General features: G+C 38.3%; 2 protein-coding genes across 3 annotated transcripts in view; both read right to left on the reverse strand.

Moving 5' to 3' along the window:
- Positions 1-26,312, reverse strand: LOC139949842 (uncharacterized). 2 transcript variants are annotated; one of them, XM_071948387.1, is made up of 6 exons: positions 26,000-26,312; positions 23,820-24,179; positions 22,305-22,334; positions 21,042-21,101; positions 17,941-18,838; positions 1-6,944 (listed from the first exon to the last, which is right to left on the reverse strand). In XM_071948387.1, the coding sequence occupies exons 1-6, from the start codon at positions 26,090-26,092 to the stop codon at positions 6,214-6,216; spliced, it is 2,172 nt and encodes a 723-aa protein (XP_071804488.1). In that variant the 5' UTR covers positions 26,093-26,312; the 3' UTR covers positions 1-6,213. The 2 variants fall into 2 exon arrangements, with proteins under 2 accessions (XP_071804488.1, XP_071804489.1); XM_071948388.1 differs by lacking the exon at positions 21,042-21,101.
- Positions 1-27,295, reverse strand: part of LOC139949982 (mucin-5B-like) — a 173,162-nt gene that overhangs the window by 15,372 nt on the left and 130,495 nt on the right. The window lies entirely within an intron of this gene.

The raw sequence follows: 27,295 nt of genomic DNA on the forward strand, positions 1-27,295 counted from the left end.
GAACATATAATTATTGTGGTGATAAAGCTGGGCTGGCGCAATCCAACGTAGATGTCCGACAGAGGCAAAGTGTAATTATTGAAGGAACTTGGAGGGTTAATTCTAACACTATCCGTCCTCTGTCGGTGTCCAGTGGCCAAGTGCCAAACCACTTTCTTGGGTTTGGTCACTGACCCCTAAACATCCCTTCCTCAATAGCCCTGATTGGTTGCAAATCCTGCTGCCAATCACCCACTCATCACACACCACCAGGCAACCACCCACCCCTAGACTCGCCCTAGTCCGAGCAGGACATAGGTAAACTAGGGGTAACAAAAAAAAGGGGGGCTGCAATTTCATCCTATTACACATCAAAAGAGTAGTATACGTATCTTGCCTGCCAATTTAATGTTCTGGAGTGCACATGGTAAACAATTTTTGTAAAGCGATGTTTATTAAGTTCCTTATACAAACATACAAAAATGCATCAAATTTACAATGCAAAAAAAGTGAGATGATACAATCATTTAATAATGCTTGAAAAAACCTGAAAATGTTATCTCCTTGAAAAAGTTATAGTTTTAACATTGCTCTTAAAAAAAATCTTCAAATTTATTCAAAACATCTTCTTTTTTAACACACGTTCTAAAACTTTGGGGTCAAAATTGACCCAGATCCCGAATCCCAAGAAGCCTGACCCACTTGAGGTCAGGCTGACCCGAAAACATAAAAAGAAGAAGGGATTTTAACCCTTTTCTGGGTTTTAACTTATTCAAGTCTTTGCATAAAGGCAGTGGACACTATTGGTAATTGTCAAAGACTAGCCTTCACAGTTGGTGTATCTCAACATGTATAAAATAACAAACCTGTGAAAATTTGAGCTCAATCGATGATCGAACTTGCGAGATATCAATGAAAGAAAAAACATCATTGTCACACGAAGTTGTGTGCGTTTAGATGGTTGATTTCGAGACCTGAAGTTCTTAATGTGAGGTCTCGAAATCAGATTCTTGGAAACTACTCCTTCCTCGAAAACTATGGCACTTCAGAAGGAGCTGTTTCTCACAATGTTTTATACCATCAACATCTCCCCATTACTCGTCACCAAGAAAGTTTTTATGCTAATAAATATTTTGAGTAATTACCAATAGTGTCCACTGCCTTTAATGAGGCAAGTTGGTAATGGTCATATAAAACGTGCATGGAACCAATAATACACCGGATAGTACATGTGGATGGATACACCACGTGAATATAGTATGGGGGTATACCCCTGTGTGTAGCCGCCCCAATGTTTGTATTATTAATAACTTTGATTGGCTATAATTTCCCGCTTTTTCCGGATACCTAATTTCATAATTCTTTGCTACTCTTTTTTGCTTATAGATGATGTCTTTGCTTGTTTTTGTTTATGTATCTAACGAAGGTCCGGTTTGGATCAAATCCCTATCTAATAATTCTTTTATAAATCTTTTCGACAACAACACTGTCAAATCATAACGTATAAAATAACGAATTTAAATAATAAAGGTACAAAAGTATCAATTAATATAATATAAATAAACAGTAAAATCAGAAAATAACGAACAATAAATAAATCGTTTCCAAACCACATTGTTTTTGAATGGTGCAAGTTGCCATATCGAATGCTTGTTTACAGATCATCATTATTTTGCTTAATATAAGGAAATAATATGTAGGATTTTGTAAAAAATAAAATAAAAATAAACATCCTTTATTGATATCGATATAAAAAGAAATAACAGAGAGCTGCAGTCATGCTTACAATTGAAAACTTGTTGGAACAAGTTTTATTTGCCGAGAAAACAGACACCAACAAGGAAATCAAAAGTTGCCTGAAAAACAGCATAACAACACAGCTGCCACATTTTGGTCAGTGTTAAAAATATCTTTTTAATATTTTTAATACTATAACTAGTCATTTTGGTGTTTACCCATATACACACCGATGTGTGGTAGCACTGTATACCCGGTTCTCACCCGAGTTCTGTGGAAAATACACAGGCACACTACTCGGGCGGGATTCGAACCCATGACCTTTGGAACTCTAGAGTGCAGTGTCTCACCAACTACATCACCGAAGCTGCCCGGCGGCTAGAGGCAGTTCGAATCCTATGTTTAGCAGCGGGTGTATGGCACTGCTCTAGAATTGCAAAGGTCGTGGGTTCGAATCCCACCCGAGTAATGACTGTGATTTTTCGGGTAAGTACCGAGTATACAGTGCAAAACACACATCGGTGTATAATGGGTAAGAAAAAAAATGAATATTATTTGTCAAAGATGCAAACTTAACATCTTTCATTTACTTCTTTATATTATCTATTTTTGTGTCTGCTGTTTGTATCATCTGTTTGTCTGGCAGTGCTTTCAGATCACCAGATATAGATAATCAAGTCTTTTTTGTTTTAAACAATAAAGGGGAATCGCTTTGTTGGACATTATTTTGTTTCCAATTTTGTCTTTGTATACACTATACATACAATCTACTTAATATTGTTCATAATAACATTAATGAAATTTCCATTTCAGCCAATCTTATTGTTGTCCTTTAAATTTAATTAAAACAATAAACTGCGTGCAGCCAATTACGGTTCATACTGAGAAGGCCTACTATGATTCCTAGTTTTCCTAACCGAAACAGTACTGCGTATTGGTACCTAAAAGTGAGGATACAAAATAATATAAGTTTCAATCAGAAAGCTTATTAATTCACGAGTTTGTGCAAACCCTCCCAGTGAAATATTTGTGCCCACATACAATGTATAAGGTGCGTTAAGAATTCGTTTGTTTCCATTGAAGCTATTAATAGTATGGAAATGAAGGAGCAGAGGCAACCAATGAGCGCTTAGTGTTTTGTTTGAGTTGTTTACATGGTTGACCACCAATAAGGAGTGATCTTGAAACTATAAAGCGGCTGAAAATTTAGCGGGAATGAATTTATCGTCTGTTTGCTGCAGTGTATGTCTGCGAACCGTCTGCGTATAAATAATCCCACTTCTTACACCATTAATGGCGGGAACACTCTGTATAGGCCTATTGCTTCTGCCACAAATCAAACTTAAATTACACGATCTAGATAAAAACTCTGAAGAAGTTATCAGTAGCGTAGTCAAATTAATAAAATACAAGTTATTTTACACGTTCATATTTCAGTAATTCGTTGATTACACATTATTTTGATATTCTCTGCGTATTATTTCATTTAAAAAGATAAATATTTATGATTGTCATTTTACAATTAAAAAGAAATTTACGTATATTTCTAGAATAGTGGAAGACGGCATTTAAAAAAAAAAGAAATAATTTGGCATATTATTTTAAGTATTCCATGTGCTATATATTAAATATACAATAGTTCGTACCAAAAGTTATGTTAAATTGAGTATCAATCTGCCGTGAGGATTTCTGTATAACAAAAATATCTTAAACAAAATATATACAAATTTTGTTTCTATATACAAAGGTACAACGACCAAATTGCATAAGATGCTTAATAAGCAGAAACTCATTCCGCCGGAGGATCTTTCCCATAGACTGTGCAAGTCTCGCGCAGATTTGAACTCACCGGGACCATTGTGGTCCCAACCTTATGGAGTTTTACGTCGGGGAGATTTTGTTTCGTCCATTACTTTAGTTTAATATAGTTTATTACCATAAAAATGACATATGTTGTTAAAAATGTAATACTAATTAACAACATATGTAAAAGTAAAAATAAAGTCAACATAAAAACAAAGAAAAACCGATATTTAAACTTGACCTCTGGTCAGATTACTTGTAAAAAATTAAGAATTTGTGCCCATCTCCGATCACGAAACTTACGCAGACGCTTGTTTTGGCCGCGAGGGGTTGAAAGCCTTTTCATTGGTCGCTTAGGCGTCGGCTTCCATAGATATAGAATTAAAATAACTAGATCGGCCGCGCGTACATACGCGCCATTGCCTGTGTAGAAAATTTGTTTGTTCGCCATGGACGCAGTAAAAATTTCACGTTCGAAAGGCGACGCGCGAAAATGAACACGGGAGATAGGGCTTTGACGCGCTAAATGTCACGTGCTGACGGCAAAAAGTCACGTGCTGACGGCAACGCACAGAAAATGTACACGGAAGATAGGCAATGGCGGCCCCCATGCCAGAACCCGCGTATGTACGCGCGGCCGATCTAGTTGTTCTATTCTATATCTATGTCGGCTTCCTCTTTAAAATGCGTCACGCGTTTATCTAACGCCCTTGCGACCATCGTGCGTCCGCGTATAAACCAGCTTTCAGTAGTTTCACATTCGGGCGTAGATTTACAAAAGGGGTTTCAAAACATTTAAGATCAAACAAACATCCTTGTCCCAGAGTTTTACTTTTGTCTATACATAGACTTTAACCGATAATTGTGTATTTGTTTAAAAAGCTAAAACTAATTTAAACAAGCTCTAATGGGTATTTTTGTTGTTCAGATTCGGCATTAAGAAAAAATTAAAGCAAAGATTTGATTCATAAAAAAATTAAGTTATTCAGTTGTCGTGTTTTCTCGCTCCGGTGCGCGCGAGACTTGCAGAGTCTATTGGCAATTCAAGGGCTGAAGGAGGTTGATTCCAAATGGGGCACTTATATGAGAAAAAAAGTTTTTACAAAGTTTGCCGTGTATGGGGACAGAATCTCATTCACACCGCCTGGTCCAGTTGACATGACCCATAGCTGAGTCAGGCTGACCGGAAAAGTGTTGAACATTGGGATTTCAAGTCGGATCCTCTCTGTAATTCTGACCTATACCCGATTAAATTTGATTTTTCCTGGTCATAATCTCTTAGAAGTGGTGCACCAAAGGACCCGGATCTCGGCAAACCTTACCTGAATTGTTTTAGAGAGACAGTTTTTCCTAAAACATAAAAACATGTCTTCTAGTGGTATGTAGACAAGCCAGGTAAAGATGTCCTAGGGACAGATTCACGGGGGGGTGGTATCTCCACCCACACCGTTTTTAGAGCGAATGCAATTGGCCTGGCTGATAGTTACATTTTAATTGTATGCTAACCCTGAATCTAAAAGTTCAATTTGACATTATCAGCTGACTTTGAGTATATCAAATAAACGTTTCTCAGATTGAACACGTTTAAAATCCCCCGTCTCTAAAACCACATTCCTTATGAGAGAATTGTTTCTTTTATAATCATGTTATACATTATCAACAGCTGCTGTGTTTCTTACCAAGTAAGATTTTACACTGATTAGTTTATCCCCTCCCTTTATAGAGCTATTGACTGCATGCTATACATGATGACATTTGAGTAGACCGCCATCACATAGAGGTCAAAGGAAAGTTGATCATTGGCCAATCCCGTGTACCACGCGTACAATCTGTGCGTTGCGATTAGTGTTACGCCATCTAAGATGGCATCTAAGATGACATCAATGCATGAGGTCCATGTTGGAGGTCAATGATTGTAATATTGATTGGCGATGTTCATTTTGATGAGGTAATCGCCGATATCATCACACAAACATCTGGTTCTAGACTTGCCAAGTCCTTCCGAGTCTAGCCTTGATCAAGGCTGTTGATGTACTGTTCCCCGGCCCGGTTCGCGGCACACGCATGCAGTGCATACACAATGTACATTACCATACATTGTACAGCGAGAACAGTATAGCGTAGTCGTGAGAACGGTCGTGTCTTTGTATTTTCAACCTCATACACGTGGCTCAAACAACAGCCTTGATGGGTTTGTAAAGCTTTATCGGAATTCCGATAAAAGGGTATTCATGATGTGGGCAGTCATTCTTGGGAGGTACCCATGTACCGTAAGTGTACCGTATACAGATGGTACATGTACATGTACAGTACGTATGTGTACATACGCTGTACACGTATTATATGCACTGTGTTACATGTATGTATGGGGGTGCGCTGGCGGAATTCAGTGATGGGGACTGGGATTTTGCCGATCGCGGCTGGCTGTAGCGCCTTGATCAAGGCTATTCCGAGTCTTCCTCCTAAACAGTGACTCTACTGGTTACTAAAATAAAACACCAGTTCTCCAATTAAGACTACCGGGTAGATAGATTGCACAATGATGTGACTGACCACCATCACTGATGAAACGTGCATGCGGAGTGAGGCCATCATTGGCTGAAAGTTTGTGCATATACACGTTAGCACTTTTCCAATTATTCACCATCAAATAATGGAGTTCCGATGACGCTTTTTGAATCCATCTACTGAAGGCTAATTACTTTTACCCGTTAATTGGATGTAGTTATCAAGCCTTTTATGTTGTTCCCTTTTTGCAGGGACATTCCTGTAGTGTTTACCAGGTGTAAACGCCTCACCGTCATCATCCTCCTGTCCATCGTCCCCACCTTGCAGTATATCGTCATAGAAATCGTTTCTCTGAAAGTTTAACTTCCCAGGGAGTGGAGGTTGACGGTGATGCTGTGGCGGATGACTTTTGCCGCCCCTTGAATTCGGGACGTTGGTGTAGTCGTCTCCCCAGTCGTTATCATCATTGTCTTGCTCTGAGTTGTTGGGCCGACTGGGCAAGCTGCGCTTGGTGACCGGCTTTGCATGGGTTTGCGGTTTGGGAGGACGGTAAGACGCCGCAGTATCCGGCGTTGGCATCGGAGCTCGATTTCTGATATCAAAGCTCGGTCTTTCAATAGCTTCATAGTCTTCGCCATAGTCTTGTGTGCTTGGTGCTTCTACTATCTCATACGACCCACCATAGTCTGGACTACCTGTGTCTTGTTTTGGCTGGTCGACGTACTCGTATGAAAGTGCATAGTCCTTTGTGGGTGATGGTGGTTTGGATTGGATATCACAAACCTCATAGTTCTCGCCAAAATCTTTCCGAGTTGGAGACTCAACTGCTTCATAAACATCACCATGGTCGGGAGCATTCGGTACTAGTCTGGTACCCATTTCAACTGCACCCCTTACATCATCATCGATGTAGCGATCTGAAATTGAGACAACAAACATTGTAAATAATGAGATGGATATGATATTGATATTAGAGGCAGTTGATTTTTGGAACCGTTCTATTGTAAATCTTTTATGTATAGTTGTATACAAAACACTTAACCTGTGAAATGAGTCTGTAAAATATAAATAAAGAGCAAGCTATTGTTCATAGTTCTCACACTGACACATGTACAATGAAAAGATGAAAATGATTTCCCTCAACAGCATGAAGTGACAACACAGGCCTTCTGGTGTTCGATGCACTATTATTTATTATTAACTATTTCTTACAAATATCTTTCCAAGTTATTTGAAAAGATCTTTTTTTCCCCCCAAAAATTGTAAAGGTAGTTGCGATGTGTGATAATGTCCCCTCAGGGCCCCATAGGTTACTGCACAACACAGTGGATAGTTGATCTTCCAACAACGTTCTGAGCCAATACAAAAAATATTAATCCCAAATACAATGATCTTAATATTATAGGAGGGATCGACAAAACAGGTCTACTGATGCTCGATTAAGTACCAAAATATCTAAGACACTGCTCTAGAATTGCCAGGTCAGGGTGTTGAATCCCACCCGAGTACATATTATGGTTGCAATGCTTTTTCTCACAGAACTCGGAAAAGTACAGAGTAAACAGTGCTAACACACATTCTGTGTATATTGGTTTAACCAAAATTATATAAACAAATATATATAACTTTGCAAATTATTTGTGAAAACAAAATCACAAATAATTGTCACAAAATTCGCAAAGATAAGCAACAGTATTTGCGGGATCACGACTGTTTAAATTTGGTTTCACAAAACTCGGGAAAGTACTTAGTATTATTATACAGTGCTACACAAATTCTGTGCATAGTATACCGATTCATATACTTTTGCAAATTATTTGCGAACAAAAAATCACAAATAATTGTCACAAAATTCGCAAAGATAAGCAACAGTATTTGCGGGATCACAACTGTTTAAATTTGGTTTCACAGAACTCGGGAAAGTACTTAGTATTATACAGTGCTACACAAATACTGTGTATAGTATACCCATTCATATATTTTTGCAAATTATTTGCGAACAAAAAATCACAAATAATTTTTACAAAATTCGTAAAGCAACAGTAAGCAACAACAGATAAGCAACAGTATTTGCGGGATCACGACAGTTTAAATTTGCTTTCACAGAACTCAGGAAAGTACAACACACATCGGTGAATGGAAAGTTACTATACACATTAATATGCCTTTGCAAATTATTTGCGTTATCGCAAATAATTGTCACAAAATTCGTTTAAGATAAGCAAAAGTATTTGCAATTGTTGATGTGTATTTTTTGCATTTTATATTTAGAGAGGTGACGCCATGTAGTTTCCAGCTTTGGATCAAATAAAGTTGTATCTGATCTAACAATCTAATCTAAATTAGGTACACGATACCATGCACACAGACACACACACTGAATACACAAACAAATGGCCTCGCGATTACCACATGACAATGGGTCTGATGTCTGGACTAGACGAGGGGTAAAAAAGGGGAAGTCCCTCTTGCTCTATTACAGTAGCTCAAAATAGTGCTTTGCTGTGATTCTCACCCAAATCCATTATGCAATGAACTTCCTTATAAGTCCACCACATATCCCTGCTCATTGGACCTTGCAATTACAATGATACATTTATCGCAGTTGTTGAGATTATTTTAATAAGCAGCACTACATGTATAGACGGTGTGACCTGTGACATGACAAGTTAACAATAGAGCCACCAAGCCTGAACTTTCTGCCGGCACGATTTGAACATCACAGCTCAATGAAAGAAAACATAGTTTCTTAAGGAGAACTTTTGATAAATTATCATATACAAAACTTGATTTATGTTTAAATAATGACGCAAAATGTTAACTTTCCAATGTGACCAGTGCAGTATCTTGCCTGGTAGAAAAGCCCAAGAATATAGAAAGGTTACACAAGCTTTTTCACACGGTTGCAAGATTTAGACAGCAACAAAGTTTAAGTCATCTTACGGGTTTTGGGCAGCTGACAAATTGGTCACTAGACATGATAGTGGTCACATTTTGCACGATAATTCCGTTGTGCGAGTCAGGAGTGAAAAACCAAACAAAATTTTGAGCACGTAAAGACATTGCTCTTAGATGCTAAATTTGCATCGGGGATAATGAATATTCATTATGGTTTTACCCATATACATATTAACACTGTATACTGAATACTTTCCCGACTCTTGTGGTATACCGTCGAAATCAGCTGGATTTTCTTTCAGAGGGAAATATTTCACACAAAAGGGGCTCTATTATACATTACAACACGCTAATAACAATAAAACCATAATAATAATGGGGGAAATGTGTATTTCAACACACATTTTTTTTTAATTCTCCATACAAAAATAGCAGTAAATAAGACTGCTCTTGTTTTCGTTCATTCAACCAATGGTACAATGCCTTGACCCCGAATAGGCGCGGGTGATAATTGACAATGAACGCAGCCATAGTTGAGTAACTGCGTTGCTACAGTTTTCTTTGGAGGGAAGTTGTTTAGAAATAAACACCCACTGTATAATGACTAAGATAAATGTATAAAGGACTCATGCAGTTGGCAGGGTTACATACTAAAGCCTGATACCAGTGTTTGGCCCTTTTCAAATTCACAGCTTCGGCTCCGGATTCGGTTCATGTAAAAGCTTGGCCATCGGTTGTTTTTACAATACTATGTGCTTTGCGAATACTATCCGTGCTCAGGACTTTGCAGACGAGAGAACGAAGTTTGAAGCCGAATCCAAATCCGAAGCCGTGGTTTCGAAAAGGGCCTATGTTCACTGCGTAATTTAATCCTAAACCAGTAGAGCTTTATAATATATATAAATTATACAATTTCATAAACCCCTAGCACATTGATTCTGTATTTTGATTGGTTTAGGCAATCAATGTATACTACCCCATTAAAGGAACACGTTGCCTTGGATCGGTCGAGTTGGTCTTTGAAAAGCGTTTGTAACCGTTTTTTATAAAATGCATATGGGTAGAAAGATGTTGTAAAAGTAGAATACAATGATCCACACAAACATGCCTCGAAATTGCGTGGTTTTCCTTTTACCTCGTCGACTAACACGTCGGCCATTTATGGGGGGTCAAAATTTTGACTCCCATAAATGGCCGACCATGTTAGTTCGCACAGTAGAAAGAAAACCACGCAATTTCGAGGCAAACTTGTGTGGATCATTGTATTCTACTTTTAAAACATCTTTCCAACCATATGCATTTTATAAAAAACGGTTACAAACGCTTTTGTTTTGACCAACTCGTCCGATCCAAGGCAACGTGTTCCTTTAACCAAAGTAAATCCATAGCAACATCGAAACCACGACTTCGGCTCCAGATTTGGCTAAACGGCTGGATTGGCCCCGCGACTGTTTTGCGATTTGAGCGTGCTCAAGGCTTTAGATGTCCTGAAGCCGAATCCAAAGCCGAAGCCGTGGTTTCGAAAAGGGCCATAGACGTCTATAGGCATACGGCGGCTACTGCAATTGGTCTAGAGTATGATGCTCTACCCAGGGCCTTCTTTAGAAAGAATTGCAACAACTTGCGATTATTAGAAGCCATTTTGTGTGAAAAAAAAAAACCTTAAAAAAAAAACAAGCAAACAAAAACTGCATGGTTCCTGACTATTAGTCTGCCTATTGGGCTGTGTTGCATTTGGACAAAAATGACGTCCGCGCCAACGAAAACTGGTCCCTCTTTGATGCCACAACCTTCCCTCTAAAAAAACCCTTTAACCTTAAAGGAACACGTTTCGAGTTGGTCTTTGAAAAGCGTTTGTAACCGTTTGTTATATGCATATGGTTAGCAAGATGTTTTAAAAGTAGAATACAATGATCCACACAAACATGCCTCTAAATTGAACGGTTTTCCTTTTACTTTGCAAACTAACACGGTCGGCCATGGGAGTCAAAAATTTGACTCCCATAAATGGCCGACCGTGTTAGTCGACGAGGTAAAAGGAAAACCACACGATTTCGAGTGATATACTTGTGTGGATCATTATATTCTACTTTTAAAATATCTTTCCAATCATATGCATTTTATAACAAACGGTTACAAACGCTTTTCAAAGACCAACTCAACCGATCCAAGGGAACGTGTTCCTTTAACCAAAGAGCCGTAGCTCCAAGACCTTAAACCCCATAGATGTATAAACAAGGGCTTATCGGAACAAAAGCAGTCAATGTTGGTTGTTGGGTGGTACATGTAGGATGAATGGGTTTTGCCATGATAACAAAAAACAGTCATCTGTACACTAAAATAAAAAAAGGTTTTTGAACTGATGATTGTGGTATTTGGTAAAGTGTCACAAAACATGAGTAAACTGCTTAACCATGCTGGGGATCTATGGTTTAAATGAAGCTATTGGCCGAATAAATAATAATTTCAAATTTTATAATGTTTTTTTTTATCTTGCCATCTGATTACAACTAATAGTTCAAGTTGTTGTTGTTCTTGCTTGTTACTGTCCTCATGAAAGGCACTGGACACCAGATAATGAAAGAAAAGAAACCCTTGTTGCACAAATGTGTGTGTTTTCAGTCAGGTGCCGAGAAAGGCCCCAGAGTCCTGAAGTCTGTAAATGTTTAGGTGAAAATTTACCTCTTTTTATAAAAAAACCACGTTACTTCAGAAGGAGTCATGAACAATGTCTTATACTATCCTCCATTGCTCGTTACCAAGTAATACATTTTAAACAATTATTTTGAGTATAAACTACTTATAGTGTCCACTGCTTCTAAGCCTTTGCATGAAAGGGTCTATGTACTTTTTTGTAGGACAAAAACACAATGTCTACAGATTGAGACTAAACTTACACAGTTTTGAAGATTATGATGGTAGAAAGCTTCCCTGAAAATATCACTTGCTGAGGTGCTGTAGTTTTTGAAAAATTAGTAAAACAATGTCATGAAAATAATTTTCGTCTCAGTGATCATGAGGCGAAAATTATATTTGCATGTAAAAACGTATTTTCATTACATTGTTTTACTCATTTCTCAAAAACTACAGCACATCAGTAATTAATATTTTAAGGTACGCTTTCTACTAGCATTATCTTCAAACGGTGTAAGTTTAATGTAAACCTGTGAACATTGTGTTTTGTGTTACAAAAAGTACCCAAATCCTTTAAAACAGTTTACTGCGACTACAGTTTCCCTTTAAATGAGTATGACAGTTGATATCATTAGTTCGTAGGGTTTCGAGTTCGAGTGTTTTCTATGTAAACTTATCAATAATGGATTCATGTGACACTGACATAAGTATCGTGTGTTTGGTTTACCACAATTACTCTCCATGTCCTGAAAGCAGTCATATTGGAATTCATGCACTTTGTACTGATTAAGGAAGTCTGGAAACAGAAAAAACACAGCCAGGATATGAAGAGGAAGTAGAAGGCCATGCCAGTATCTGTGTCATTAACAACCAAGTGTATCTAATATTAAGGGTTGGTTTTGGTCTCAGTGTTTAAAGGCACTGCCGTCGATTTCACAAAACTCTTCCTAACTTAAAGTCACCTGGAAGTGGTATTTTTTCAAAATAAAGCTTTTGTCACTAATATATGTGTTTTGATGAGTGGAATGTGAATAAACAGTTAACTAAGGTTTTAAAAAATCAGTTCTTATGTTATTTACAAATTTAAGAGTAGACCCCGACCCGAGAGGGCGTTGTTCGTGACGTCAATCGAGGCAGACTTTGCCTGTAATGCGTAGAGTAAACACAATTGCAAAGTACATGTACGGACTAAGTCGTGAGTTTGTAAGTTTCAAAAAATTATTATTATTTTTGTTCCCGGCAATGCCGACCAGGTGTATTGCTGCTGAATGCAGAAAAACACTTTTTGAAATGTACCAACTCACGACTTGGACGTACGTGTACTTTGCACGTGTGTTTACTATACGCATTGCAGGCAAAGTCTGCCTCGATTGACGTCACAAAAGGGGTAGGCGGAGTCAGCCCCCCAAACAACTTCATATATTTTTTAAACATATAAATCGTGACAAACAATTACTAAAAAAATTGTTTTATTGTTCGTAAGCATATACTCTTATGTTTGAAAGAAAAAAGATTATATTTCCAGGTGACTTTAAGACTAATCTTAGGGCCTAGGACGAGTCCCAAGCCTGCACTGTAGCATGCGGACCTTAAGATTAATCCTAAGTTAAGACGAGTTACTCGTCCTAACTCGAGATAAGACGAGTCTTAACTCTTTGTGAAATCGACCCCTGGACACTATTGGTAATTGTCAAAGACTAGTCTTCTCACTTGGTGTATCTCAACATATGCATAAAACAACAAACCTGTGAAAATTTGAGCTCAATTGGTCGTCGAAGCTGCGAGACAATAATGGAAGTAAAAACACCCTTGTCACACGAAGTTGTGTAGTTTAGATGGTTGATTTCGAGACCTTAAATTCTAAATCTGAGGTCTCAAAATAAAATTCGTGGAAAATTATTTCTTTTTACACATCGGTGTATGGGTAAAAACCACAGTTAATATACTTCTCTCTCGAAAACTATGGCACTTCAGTGCGAGCCGTTTCTCACAATGTTGTATACCATCAACCTCTCCCCATTACTCGTCACCAAGAAAGGTTTTATGCTAACAATTATTTTGAGTAATTACCAATTACTCAAAATAATTGTTGGCCTACAAATTTACTTGGTAACGAGCAATGGAAAAAAGGGCTACCTCTAAAAGTAACGTAGTTTTTATGAGAAAGAGGTAACTTCAATTGATGAAAGACTTGGGCTGCAGTCTGCTATATACTATGCACCCGAGAAAGCACACAAAGTAACGCAACAATTGTGTTTTACTTTCATGTATCTCTTCCATTTTCGATAACCAATTGAGCCCAAGCGTCTACAGATTTGTTATTTTAAAATACACTAAGTGAGAATATTGGTCTTTGACAATAACCAAAGGTGTCCGGTGCCTTTAAGCAGGAACTTAAAACTACAGATTATTACTGGCATGACAATTGAAAGCCAATTGCGAAATAGATTATACATTTAAAAGACATTAAGAAAATGCAATATTTAACTTTTGCTCGTCCTGCTGTATGTCTAGAGTGTGTTTGTCAGAGGAATTCTTTTTCGATTTTATATTTTATATATACATATATATATTTTTGTTTGGGGGGAGGGTCAAACAAACTTCTGCATGTTCAATCTTAGTCGATTGTGGTCGATGATAAAATGTTCCCCACAAATTTTCGTGGAATCCCATCCTTAATTTGATCCGATATCCTGATAAGAGGTATGACAAGCGGACGTAGCGTGACGCTGTTTCCCGTTGGTTTTCTATTATCCTTTTCTTTAATCTAAAACAATGGAGGGAGGCACTGGACACCTTTAATTGTCAGAGAGAAGAAAGAATGGAATGTTGAATCTCCTCCAAACAGGAATGTTTTGTTGGCTGGATCCTCTTAAAAATAACTACTTTGGCTTTTAAGTTAGACCAGATGGAAATCCCAGTCTGATTCCAAGTCACAGATTTCCTGTCCAAGTCTGGGTACCAGACCTAAATCAGATCAACGTTGGGAGGGGGAGGGGGCGGGGGAGAGAGGGTGGAAGAAACAGCATCCATTGCTTGCTCTATATTCTAAAACATGTTCCGACAAGTGTTCCGAAAAACCCTCGTGATTTACATGTTAGGGTAAGGGTTAGACATAGGAGAATACGCCAGGGGAGTCGGAACTTAGGGGTATCAGGAACATAAAAGGTCGTTGGTTCGATTCCCACCGAGTTTGGATGTGAATTTTCCACAGAACTCGGGAGTATACAATGCATAATTGGTGTGAGAGCAAATTATATATTTTTAGTTTTATACAGACAAAAAGCGAAAGGTGTTCAAGCAAATTTACTGTATATATAGGCCTACACCGTAATTGAACCTGTCAGATTGTTCTTATAAATATTCTATCAACTGCTCTTTACAGACACCGGGCACTATTGGTATTGTCAAAGACCAGTCTTCTCACTTGGTGTATTTCAACATATGCATACAACAATAAACCTGTGAAAATTTGAGCTCAATTGGTCGTCGGCGTTGCGAGATAATAATGAAAGAAAAAACACCCGTGTCACACGAAGTTGTGTGCTTTCAGATGCTTGATTTCGAGCCATCAAAATCTAATTCTAAGGTCTCCAAATCAAATTCGTTGAAAGTTACTTCTTTCCCAGAAACTACGTGACTTCAGAGGGAGCCGTTTCTCACAATGTTTTATAATATCAACAGATCCCCATTGCTCGTTTTTAACGGACGTTTTTATGCTAGAAATTATTTTGAGTAGTTACCAAAAGTGTCCACTGCCTTTAAGTTCATGCATCAAAACAAGCAACTTGTTTCCCCGAAAATGAAACAGAAAGTTTTAGATATCATTTTGATCAAACAATGGCATATAATTTGTTACGATAGCCTAGTGTATGACATTTGAAACAAGCTATATACATAGAGACAGATTCAAATAACATTCGCAAGCTGAAAGGGATAGCGGCTCTATGAAGCTGTCAAAGTCACGAAACCCTTAACAAGAGGCCACACCAAAGATCATCTATTGTAGGTTTTCAGAAATCCTGTTTTCTCGCATCAAGGGTGAATTAACAACATTCTGTGCGTGATTTGAAACTTTGCATGGTGGAAATAATTAATGTTTAAAGGCAGTGGACACTATTGGTAAACTCTCAAAATAGTTATTAGCGTAAAACCTTGTAACAAGTAATGGGGAGCTGACAGCGTGAGAAACGGCTTTCTACGAATTTGTTTTTTAGACCTCAGATTTAGAATTTGAGGTCCCGAAATCAAGCATCTGAAAGCACACAACTTCGAGTGACAATCATTCATAGTTATCTTGCATTTTCGACGACCAATTGAGCTCAAATTTTCACAGGTTTGTTATTTTATGCATAATGTTGAGATACGCCAAGTGAGAAGACTGGCCTTTGACAATTACCAATAGTGTCCAGTGTGTTTAAGTGAGGTTTGCGGTAACACCATGGGATAAAATCTCTCAATGAGTTGGGGTGGTTCTGAAAAGAACGGTTACCGTTGGTTTCAACTCGACGTTTCGATCAATGGGCTCTGATCGTCTTCTGGAGAATTCTCAGATTTTACTGATCGAAACGTCGAGTTGAAACCTATATACAGAACCACCCCAACCCAATTAGAGACAATCATTAGATGGTGTTACCGCAAATCTTATTATCTGCGTATTATTCACTTCCTGGAGCCGCATAGAATCTTAAGCAATTTGCCATATGATATTCTCTGTAGATAATTGGTGACAATCAAAATGAAACAATTAACACGTACTAAGTTAGTTCATTCCTCTTTAGTGGCGCAAAGTTCACAGTGCGATGATCCAGGGCCAAGTTTCATAGAACTGCTTAAGCACAAACAACTAACTTAGCACAACAAAATAATTCTTACCAGAATCAGGTTACCATCCAAAATACCATGTAAACTGTACAGTTTGTGAATGGTATCCTGCTCATTTCCGCTTAGTAAAACATTGCTATTGATTAGCAAAACATTGCTATGCAGTACTTTCTGCTAAACCCGCTCTGGTGAAACTGGGACCTGTTATCTTGGTGAACCGGTGTCAATTATGGGTATGTATTACCTGGTTTGCTTATCCTGAATATCACGTGGAAACTTGCTTGGTAATTTCTTTTGTTTATGAAGGCAAACATTTCATGCTTAGCAAATGTTTGTGCTTAGCAGGTCTATGAAATTGGCCCCAAGTCCTTGCTGTCATGATTCCTGCACTGTACTGTGTATGCTATACGGGTTGTTTCATAGTAAGTTGGGGTTATAATATTATGCTTTAGGGACCTCTCACACGAGAATGGGACTTGAATCAAGTCTACCGTTTACTATGCATGACAAGCAAAATCATGATTAATATGTTTAAAGGCAATGAGGAGCTGGTGATAGTATGAAACATTGTGAGAAACAGCTCTCTTTGAAGTACGGGAGTTTTTGAGAAAGAGGTAATTTTCACCCAATTAAGCCTTTTATTGGGCATCTGAACACAAAGTAATGCAACAAGGGTGTTGTTTTTCTTTCATTATTGCAGAGATCGTGAAAGGCAGGGACAGAAACCACTGAGCAAAAAACCCTGGCTTATATAGCAGTTAACTTGGCATTGGCGCCTGACCCGACTTCATTTTGTCAAGCTTCCTTTTCCTGTACAACTTTAGTCTTGATGGTTTAACCATGGAGGAATAATACACGTACACCACACCAAGCTTCTACGTTGAGGGTCATGTACATGCGTTGTGCACTTTGCGTAGCCATGCCACTGCTTCTATACATGGCACTGCAGCCGATTTCACGAAACGCTAGGATGGGCGTTAGGATGAGTAACTCGTCCTATAACTTAGAATGGGTTCAATTATGCAGCCTAGCGTCTACGGAACTTAACTCGTCCTAGGTCCTAAGATAAATCCTAAGTTAGGAAGAGTTTGGTGAAATCGACGGCTGGACATATGTTGTCATTGTCAAAAACCAGTATTCGCATTTGGTGATGCATAAATTAAAAAATAAAATCTTTGTAAATTTGACCCTATCGGTCATCGAAGTTGCAAGGCAACGACGAAAGATAAAAACAAGTGTGTGCTTTCAGATGTCTATAAATAAAAGTATTTTAAAGGGACACAACGGCCGAATTGGGCTATTTGGGCTACAAAATAGACTAAGAAATTAATTCAACGGTCTTCCAGCAATGAAGAAGAACAGTCCCTAAAAAAATCAGCAAATTTTGCCGTTTTTGAGCATTTTAAAACAAAAAAACGAAGGTCGCGTGATTGTTCTAACCAAAAAACGGTACAAACAATCACGTGACCTTCCGGGCTTGTTTTACTCCCAGCCGTCTAAAAGTAACTTACCAAACCAAATTTAAATCTTTTTTAACTGAAGTTTTAAATGACTTACCAATAGGCCTTTTCGGAGACGTTTTCGGAGGTTCTTTCTTCTTCTTTGGCACTGTTTTCGGTGGTTTCACCGATGGTTGTAATGGCTTTGTAGGAGTCTGCCTCGTTGGTTTCTGAGAGGGCGGGAGAGGGGGCAACCTCGACGGTTGTTCGGTGATGTCATCCATGTCAGCGAGGTGCGATGGGGGTGTTTCTCTGGCATTAATGGGGAGACTGTTGAATCTACTCCCCGGTGTTGGCGCTGCCGGAAGAGGGAGTCGAAAACTTTGGCTCGTGGAAATCTTAGCTGGGGCTGGTATTGTTGGCAAGGGCTTGTCAACGTCAGTGTTGGGGCTATCGTCTACAAAGGCCATATTTACCCGATGGGTAAGGGGTGGGTTGAGCGCTTCTTTCTTTGGTGAGTTTGTTATGGAGCCAGAGGGCTGGCTGGCTGTCGGAGGTGTTTGCTTTCTTGGGATGGCAGGGGCTGGGTGGATATCCCTCAAACCCCGTTGAAGTTTCTGAAGAAGCAATTCTTTGTTCGTATTAGTGTGATGGGTCAGCTCATTGGTGTACATTCCTCCAGAATCCTCATCCTCATGCTCTTTCCTTGCTGGTGAGGGTGGACGTACTGGGATCGATGGAGTGGCTCGAGGCTGAGAAACTTCTCCGATCTGTGTGTTCTCATATACACCACCGAAATCTTGATCCTGCCTCGCCGGAGAGATGGCTTTTGGCAACGGTTTTATTGGTATGGATGGTATAATGTTATTCTCGTAGATATCACCAGAGTCTCCTCCTGTGGGTGTGGGACTGTTGGGCGCTGGTGACATTTCCATCTCATTCGGCATGTTGTATCTGATTACGTTGCCGTGGTTATCCACATTACCGTATATATCATCATCAGTGGCTGGCTGCGTCTGTCGATTGAAAGTACAATATATTGAAGTTTGCCGCGTTTTTGCTTTACCAATTGAATATTATATCACTTGCAAAGATTTGCTATGTCCTCAATATCCTTTTTAACCTAAAGGATCGGGTACCTTATGTAACACGAAACACATTGTCCACAGATTTACCTTAAACTTACACAGTTTGAAGATGATATTAGAAGGATTCCCTTAAAATATCACTTGCTGTTGTGATGTAGTTTTTGAGAAATGAGTAAAACAATGTCACTAAAATACGTTTTACGTGCTTAAATAATTTTCGTGACTTGTTTTACTCATTTCTCAAAAACTACAGCACCTCAGTAGGTTATAATTTAAGGAAAGTTTCTACAATCATTATCTTCAAATCGTGTAAGATTATGTAAATCTGTGGACATTGTTTTTTGTTTCCTACAAAAAGGACCCGACCCTTTAAAATCAACTCACAAGTACGAGCAGTTCAAGTGTCGCGCCAAGCAAGTGTCTGTTCGTGGAAACTATAGGGCCGTGTCCAGGTTACACGAGGCAACTTTACAGGCAGCCAGCTCCAGGTGATCACAAAAGAAAAGGCATAAAAATTTGAATGTTCACATAATGTGAACGTGAATGGCTACACTTGAGGATCGTAAGACATTGTTGGAAAATGACTCATGTGATACCACAGTGGTCATGTAGCATGCATTGCAGTTGGCTGCCTCCAAGTTGCCTGCACAAGTTGATTCATGTGACAAGGCCCTAAAATATTTAGGTCACACTAAAATTGCCTCTTTGTTAAAGCCATTATACACTTTCGGTACAGAAAAAAAAAGTTCACAGATTTACAAATAATTTACAGGGTTTACAGAAGGTTATGGTGAAAGACTTCTCTTGAAATATTGTTCCATGAAATGCTCTACTTTTTGAGAAAACGTTAAAACAATATCAGTTCTCGATAGCGAGAATTACGGATTTATTTTAAACACATGTCATGACACGGCGGAACGCGTTGAAACAAGAGTGGGGTTTCCCGTTATTTTCTGCCGACTCCGATTAACGATTGAGCCTAAATTTTCACAGGTTTGTTATTTTATATATAAGCTGTGATACACGAATTGTGGGACTTGGACAATACTGGTTACCGAAAGTGTATAATGGCTTTAAAATTCAATCGGCAGTTATAAAATGAATGGCTTTCAAAAGGCACCCTGAAAAAAGGGTATTGAAAGCATACGGATATCATCAACGTTTGAGGCTATTAGAGTAAGTTGCAGGTTCATGTCCCGCTCACGTTAATTTGATTTGTTAAAAACCCTTAAAGGCAGTGGGCACTATTGGTAATTACTCAAAATAATTATTAGCATAAAACCTTACTCGGTAACAAGTAATGGGGAGCTGTTGATAGTATAACACATTGTGAGAAACTCGCCACGAATTTGATTTCGAGACCTAAGAATTAGATTTTGAGGTCTCGGAATCAAGTATCTAATAGCACACATGTTCGTGTGACAAAGTGTGTATATTCCTTTACTGTTATCAAATGTTCACAGGTTTGTTACTCTATATGCATATGTTGAGACACAAAAAGGGCGAAGACTGGTCTTTGACAATTACCGATATAGTATAAACACAATCAGTTTCCCTTGTTATTTATTACTTGAGAAGTGATGATAAAATCGCTTTGTTTATGCTGTAGATTTTACAAAATGCTAACATTTCAAACATCTGTTAAATACACTTTATTTGTACGTATATCGCACATTATGTCGTGTTTGAGTTTTAAGGGATAAACAAATCTACCCCTATTCCTTTTCGGTTGGTTTTGAGCAGCTAGGGATAAACAAGTCTATCCCTTCAACTTTTGAGCTTGATTTGAGCACCCAAAATAAATAAATCTATCACCATCTCTTTTTGGCTAAGTTTTTGCAAATAATAGGCCAATTAACTTTGTTCTCCCAAAACAAATTTATGCAGAAAAACATCATAATTTCAACATTTTGCAAACATTTTCAAGAAAATTGGGTTTATTACCAAAAAAGGCAACAAATTAAATATCATATATTGTGAACCTGTTGTATGAACAACGTAATATTGTTGGTAATATAATGATTCTCTTGGTATGGTTCTTTGCTAAATCCCTTCTTGATTGATGTACAAGGATCCACGCATGTCTGAGTTAATCACAGATTACATAATATCAAATCAATTAAAAATTTACCTCAATATCAGCTTCATCACCAGATGGGAATTCCCCAGTATGGGGATATTGTAAATCACTCTGAAATTGTTGCATAAAAGTTGGCAAATTAAAAAGCAACAAAATAAAAATCATTGAGCATTTACGAAGTATTAAAACAGTTGAAATGATAATGCGCATATTTTTCAACATGGAAATGTCAGAACACGCAATAGTAGTTCTTGGGTCGATTTCGCAAAGAGAAAGAACTAGTCCTAACTTAGTAAAAATGGCTGTTGTCTATTGTGACGTCAAACTTGATTTGCATAATTTGCATGAAGTATTTGTTTAATATTATAGGAACCCTCGTTATGAAATTTGTCAATCCCACTCGAAAATTATAACAAACTTCAAATTGTTCAAAATAAATACTACTCAAATGCCAGCCTTATAATTTCATGACCTTCATGAGAATATTTAAAACATTTCATTGGGCACAGGTGCCATTTGGATTTCACATTGACGAGCCTTTTGTGTAATAATGGAAGGGTGAGAAACAATTTTTTTTCTTAAGAAATTTGTCAATCCCACTCGAAAATTATAACAAACTTCAAATTGTTCAAAATAAATACTACTCAAATGCAAGCCTTATAATTTCATGACCTTCATAAAAATTATTTAAAACATTTCATAGGGCACAGGTGCCATTTGGATTTCACATTGACGAGCCTTTTGTGTAATGTTGGAAGGGAGAGAAACAATTTTGTTCTCTAAAGATCAGTGAACCGTTTAAAAACTATTGCGAGAGGAAAAAATTGTAAAGCATAATAAAGTTTGGCAATACAAGGAAGCATGCGGACCAAACAAACATGCAGACATCGGGTTCACCCTTCCGGACATTTTTTGCCGTAAAAAAACCGGGGATTTTCCTCTTATATGATGCAACAATCAAAGTTGGGACTTTTTAAAACATGCAAAATACTTTTTGGCAACGAAACTGGCTTGAAAATAGTGATATCAATATACTTTCATTTCACACAAAAATTGTCAACTGAAAACAAGTTTAAATGCAAAACGTTTTATGTACGCACACATAGAGACTAGTATTTGACCGAAATACTGGAAGTTTGCTTTCGGCAGAAATCTTAAAAATATTTGCTATCAACAAAAACAAGAAACTAAAACCAAACAAAAAGCAGCTTGAAATTTGCTTTTTTGGTCTGGTGACTGCCTCCCATCAGGGCTGTGTACGTTTTACTAACAAAATAAATTTGTTCTCAAGAGGAGGAAAACATATTTACTTACTGTAACTGTACTTAATCTGAAGTCTCGTTTCTGCAAAGAAAAAAAATAATGAAACTGACGACCAACTGAAAATAAAGGTTTCTTAGCTTTTTGTTTCATTTCCTTTGATTTGATTTGATTTGTTTTGCTCTGATGTAAGTTGATATGACTTGATATCCATATTCTGTGTAAGAGGAAGCAACATCATTCCAGAAACTACAACAATTGAATGATTGTACTTTTTTTCTTCCACGCCTTAAGCCCGGTTCACACTTCCTGCGAATGCGAATGCGAAGCGAATTTCACGACAATTTGACGTCACAACCCTCTTTTCGCAGCGATATTCGCAAGTGAGTAGAGCAGAGGGCAACTGCTGCGAATTATTCGTTGCGAATTTGTTACGTCAACATTCGCATTCGCAGGAAGTATGAACCGGGCTTTACTCTTTGACAATTTGGCGCTTTATAAAAAAAAAAGTTAATCGCGCGGTTTATCTGCACGTTGCGCAAGCAAAACGAACGTGACCGTCAGAAAATTGTGTTTATCTAAGTGACGTCGCCACTTTGGGGTTATATCACGTATGCTCACGATATGCTCACGTACGACTTCTGGACGTACGTATCTGACGTGAGAAATGGTAACTTCACGTCATGCTTAAACTTGAGATTTTTACAACACAACTTTCTGACGTTCACGTTGAAGACAGTGGACACTATTGGTAATTGTCAAAGACTAGCCTTCACAGTTGCTGTATCTGATCATATGCATAAAATAACAAACATGTGAAAATTTGAGCTCAATCGGTCATCGAAGTTGCGAGATAATAATGGAAGAAAAAAAACCATTGTCACACGAAGTTGTGTGCGTTTAGATGGTTGATTTCGAGACCCCAAATTATAAACCTACGGTCTCGAAATCAAATTCGTGGAAAATTACTTCTTTCTCGAAAACTACGTCACTTCAGAGGGAGCTGTTTCCCACGAAGTTTTATCATCAACCTCTCACCATTACTCGTCACGAAGAAAGGTTTTATGCCAATAACTATTTTGAGTAATTACCAATAGTGTCCACTGCCTTTAAAGTGACACGTTGCCTTGGATCGGACGAGTTGGTCTTTAAAAAGCGTTTGTAACCTATTTTTAAATAAATAAAATGCATATGGGTAGAAAGATGATGTAAAAGTAGAATACAATGATCCAGACAAAATATGCCTCGAATTTGCGTGGTTTTCATTTTACATCGTCGACTAACACGGTCGGTCATTTATGCGAGTCAAATTTTTAACTCCAATAAATGGCCGGCCGTGTTAGTCCGCAAAGTAAAAGGAAAACCACGCAATTTCGAGGCATATTTGTCTAGACAGTTGTATTCTACTTTAATTTACAACATTTTTCTAACACTATGCATTTTATAACAAACGATTTTTATAGACCAACTCGTCCTATCCAAGACAACGTGTCACTTTAACGTTTTTGCTTGCGTCGTGCAGCTAAAACTCCCTATATATCAAACAAATGCAGAGGTTTATAAACTTACCACTGGCTTAGGAGGACCTCTCCTTCGACAACAGCATACGATTATCACCAACACCAGAACAAAAAGTGCAACCCCACCGACAATCCCACCTATTAATATAGGTATAAAGGATAACTTTTTCTCCTCCCCCTCAGACAAACATTCGCCAACACACGTGCAGTTTGTATCTTCCAGGTCGTCTAAATCATCATCATCGCACTGCGGACATGAAAGTTTGTCATCCTCATGGCACTTTATGCATTCGTCTTCCCCCGGTCCAACGCATTCAACGCACTTCTCGGCACATAACGTTTCTGTTGTTGAAATGGTGTCGGTTTCCAACGTAGGCCAAGATGTACCATAGGTTGTATTTTGTTGACCCTGGGTTGTTGGGGAGCAAAATTGGAAGATAATATTTTTTTTGCCGTTCCGAATAAATTACCAATATTGTGCACAGCGACAATCATGGGGTGGACTTATTGCTACAGAGACACCAAGGGTAACTAAAATAGATAAAGATCTTTCCAGATCTTGTACTAGACAAAATACAATTGTCGAAATGTTTGTCTTGTTTTTCCATATAATAAATCTGTTACATATAATAAAAAGAGACTTATATATATCCTTCGAGAAAGACTCTGCTAGGGTCAAAACGGTCGGGCCATCAACTATTTTTTAATATTTGCTTTTCCATTTTTGCATAAGTTTTTAAACAACTAGTCTTAACACATGCTTCACTTTGTGAAAATGAAAACCACCAAAAAGGTTTTGCCCGCAGAGCGAACAGAAACCAATGCATTAGAGGCATTTGATTAGGTTTTTGTGAAAACTCACGCTTCAATAGGTCACTGACAGGTCAACAAATACAAAAATTGCAAAGCTATGACTGCAATTCGTCGTTCCTATTAAACACGAAAGTAGTATGTATAGGAACTGAAACTGGATGAAAATGTTAACAGTGAAGAAGATATTAATAAATAATTTGTATTAAAAAAATAAATTGAAGACAAAAATATATGTTACAGAACTCATCAAGGGAAAGCGAAGAGATGTGGAACATAAATATTTGTATATATTTTTCAGTTATTAAAGGGACACACCGGCTCACCGTTTACGCAATTTAGGGGTGTAGAATCATAAATAATGTTTTTATAGATGGTTGCTATAAAAAAAATCATCAAAATGTCACGTATTTAGCGAAAAATGATTTTAAAAAACCAAAGCGGCCATATAACAAGCTTCCGTTACACGGACTCTTTGAATGTGAATCTTGCGTTAAATTTTTCACCATTATTTACATTTTGTAGCGATAATTTGAATACATGATCTTTTTCGTCAATTATTCGTAAATAATTTTGTAAAAAAAAGATTTAAATTTGGTTAAGTAAGTTACTTTTAGACGGCTGAAAGTAAAACTAGCCCGGAAGGTCACGTGATTGTTTGTACCACTTTTTGGTTAGAACAATCACGCGACCTGCGTTTGTGTCTTAAAATGCTCAAAAACGGCTAAATTTGATGATTTCTTTTAAGGACTGTTCTTCTTCATTCCTGGAAGACCGTTGAAGTCATATCTTAGTCTATTTTGTAGCCCAAATAGCCCAATTCGGCCGGTGTGTCCCTTTAAGTATTTAGTATGATTCACTGACAAGTTCTATAACTTTTATGACAATTTCAATACCCATACAGGCTAAAAACATGCCCACACCCTCTTCTATGTCCCTCAACATCAAATTGTTTTAATTGAATTTAGACTCGCTGACTATAGCCCACACACAAGCTGAAATAAGATTGGACTGTGCGTGTTTTGATTAGAAGCCGTCCTAAAGTGGTACAAAACAATATTACTGTTTCGGTAAGCTTCACCTCGGTCTTTCTTTTCTTTCATTTTACAATTGCAGCGTTCTCCTTTAAAACACTGGCCCGCTTGCACACTGCCAGTAAAAACACACGAGGATCAGTCAAATGACTCTATAGATAAATGACTGGCCAATATTCAGCCATGAAAGGCATAACTTTTTAATAAAAACGCACGAGCTGGTGAAAAAGCTGACAGACCACTGAAGTGACAGGTTAAATGGCCCTGCTGGCTAGTCACTGCGTGAAAGGGCAAACCCTGCAATTGGATAGAGAACCTTGGGATTGTATGTATTTCAAATGTTTCGTTAACATACGAATTCACTGTACATTGTAAATAGACCTACCGTAACTGGTGAATACGCCATTGTTAACACAATGATAAGCACTCCGATAGGTAGAGTTACACCACCGCCAGACAGCCCACTGAACAGTGCCATTTTTTGTGCTACACTTACGGCCTCCGTAAAACTCAAAACAAACTTTTACAACGTATCTTCAATCACTCCTTAAAAATCTTTATGGAATCCATTTGATCCTGACAAGTTTATACACAGTTTTTGGCTCGTCGCAAAGCTCCTATATTCACATCAGAGAGGAGAATTAATAAGGGCGTAAAGTCAGTGAAGTATCTGATCTGAAACGAGGAAGTACGACGCATTAAAATATACATGTCCACCGCCCGTGTTGCAAAACCCACTCATATTACTGGCTCATTAAAATAGCACGTAACGCAGGGGTGACCTCCAACTACCAAAGTACAGCAACTAAGCTTAGAGACGTCAGGGAACTTTGGACTATTGTTGTGGGTATTTCCGGGTATTATATACGTAACTTTCAGGGTGCGTGTACAGCACGAGTGGGGTTGTTTCGAGCGGGTTGCGGTATGGCCACCCCTGAGTGCAAAAATGGAATGATCTGGTGAGGGTCGGGGAATTCCCAGTTTTAACCGCCAGGATTTGGCACTGATGGTATGGTATAGCGAATGGTTGTACCCCCCCCCCCCCCCCCCCACAATTTAAAAATAAACTGTGCCTTCATTGAGTGCTGAGAAATCTCAAGGAATTCTTCAGAGGATTTTAGGAAGATAGTGGGAACATGATGGGGAGGGGGGGGGGGGGGGGTATACTATAGGCCCCTATGTCCATACTATAGGCCCCTACTATGAAGTTGAAAGTACCCGTCTTTTACTCTAAAGAGAGTTGTCCGCAAAATAGCTCCGTGTAAGAGTGGTCGATGGCAGACAAAATGAGTGGTTTTCGCTCTTTAAGAGAGAGAGTGATGGACCGGCTGACTCGACTCGTGAGATCAACACTGGGTGACGTCATGGGCTACTCTTTGGGCTGACTCGTAGAATGTAGCAATCTAACCTTATCTAATCTAATCCAAAAATGTATTGTTTTTTATTGCAGTACGTGGCTTGTCATTGCCTAGCGGTTAGGAGGAGCACAGGATTCAGGGTCCAGTGTTTGAAAAGCAGAGTGTGGGTTCGAGTCACGGTCGTGTCTCTTATGCCCTTAAAGGAACACGTTGCCTTGGATCGGACGAGTTGGTCAAAACAAAAGCGTTTGTAACCGTTTTGTATATAATGCATATGGTTGGAAAGATGTTTTAAAAGTAGAATACAATGATCCACACAAGTT

Source organism: Asterias amurensis, chromosome 17 (genome assembly GCF_032118995.1).
Source record: "Asterias amurensis chromosome 17, ASM3211899v1".
NCBI lineage: Eukaryota > Metazoa > Echinodermata > Asteroidea > Forcipulatida > Asteriidae > Asterias > Asterias amurensis.

Bases quoted from the DNA above. Each gene is read 5' to 3' on its own strand.
- LOC139949842 (XM_071948387.1), bottom strand. From the start codon at position 26,092: ATGGCACTGTTCAGTGGGCTGTCTGGCGGTGGTGTAACTCTACCTATC. The intron at 24,180-25,999 runs GTAGGTCTATTT...CCAACAACCCAG, and splicing joins TGGCGTATTCACCAGTTACG to GGTCAACAAAATACAACCTA. The intron at 22,335-23,819 runs GTAAGTTTATAA...TTTTCTTTGCAG, and splicing joins GAGGTCCTCCTAAGCCAGTG to AAACGAGACTTCAGATTAAG.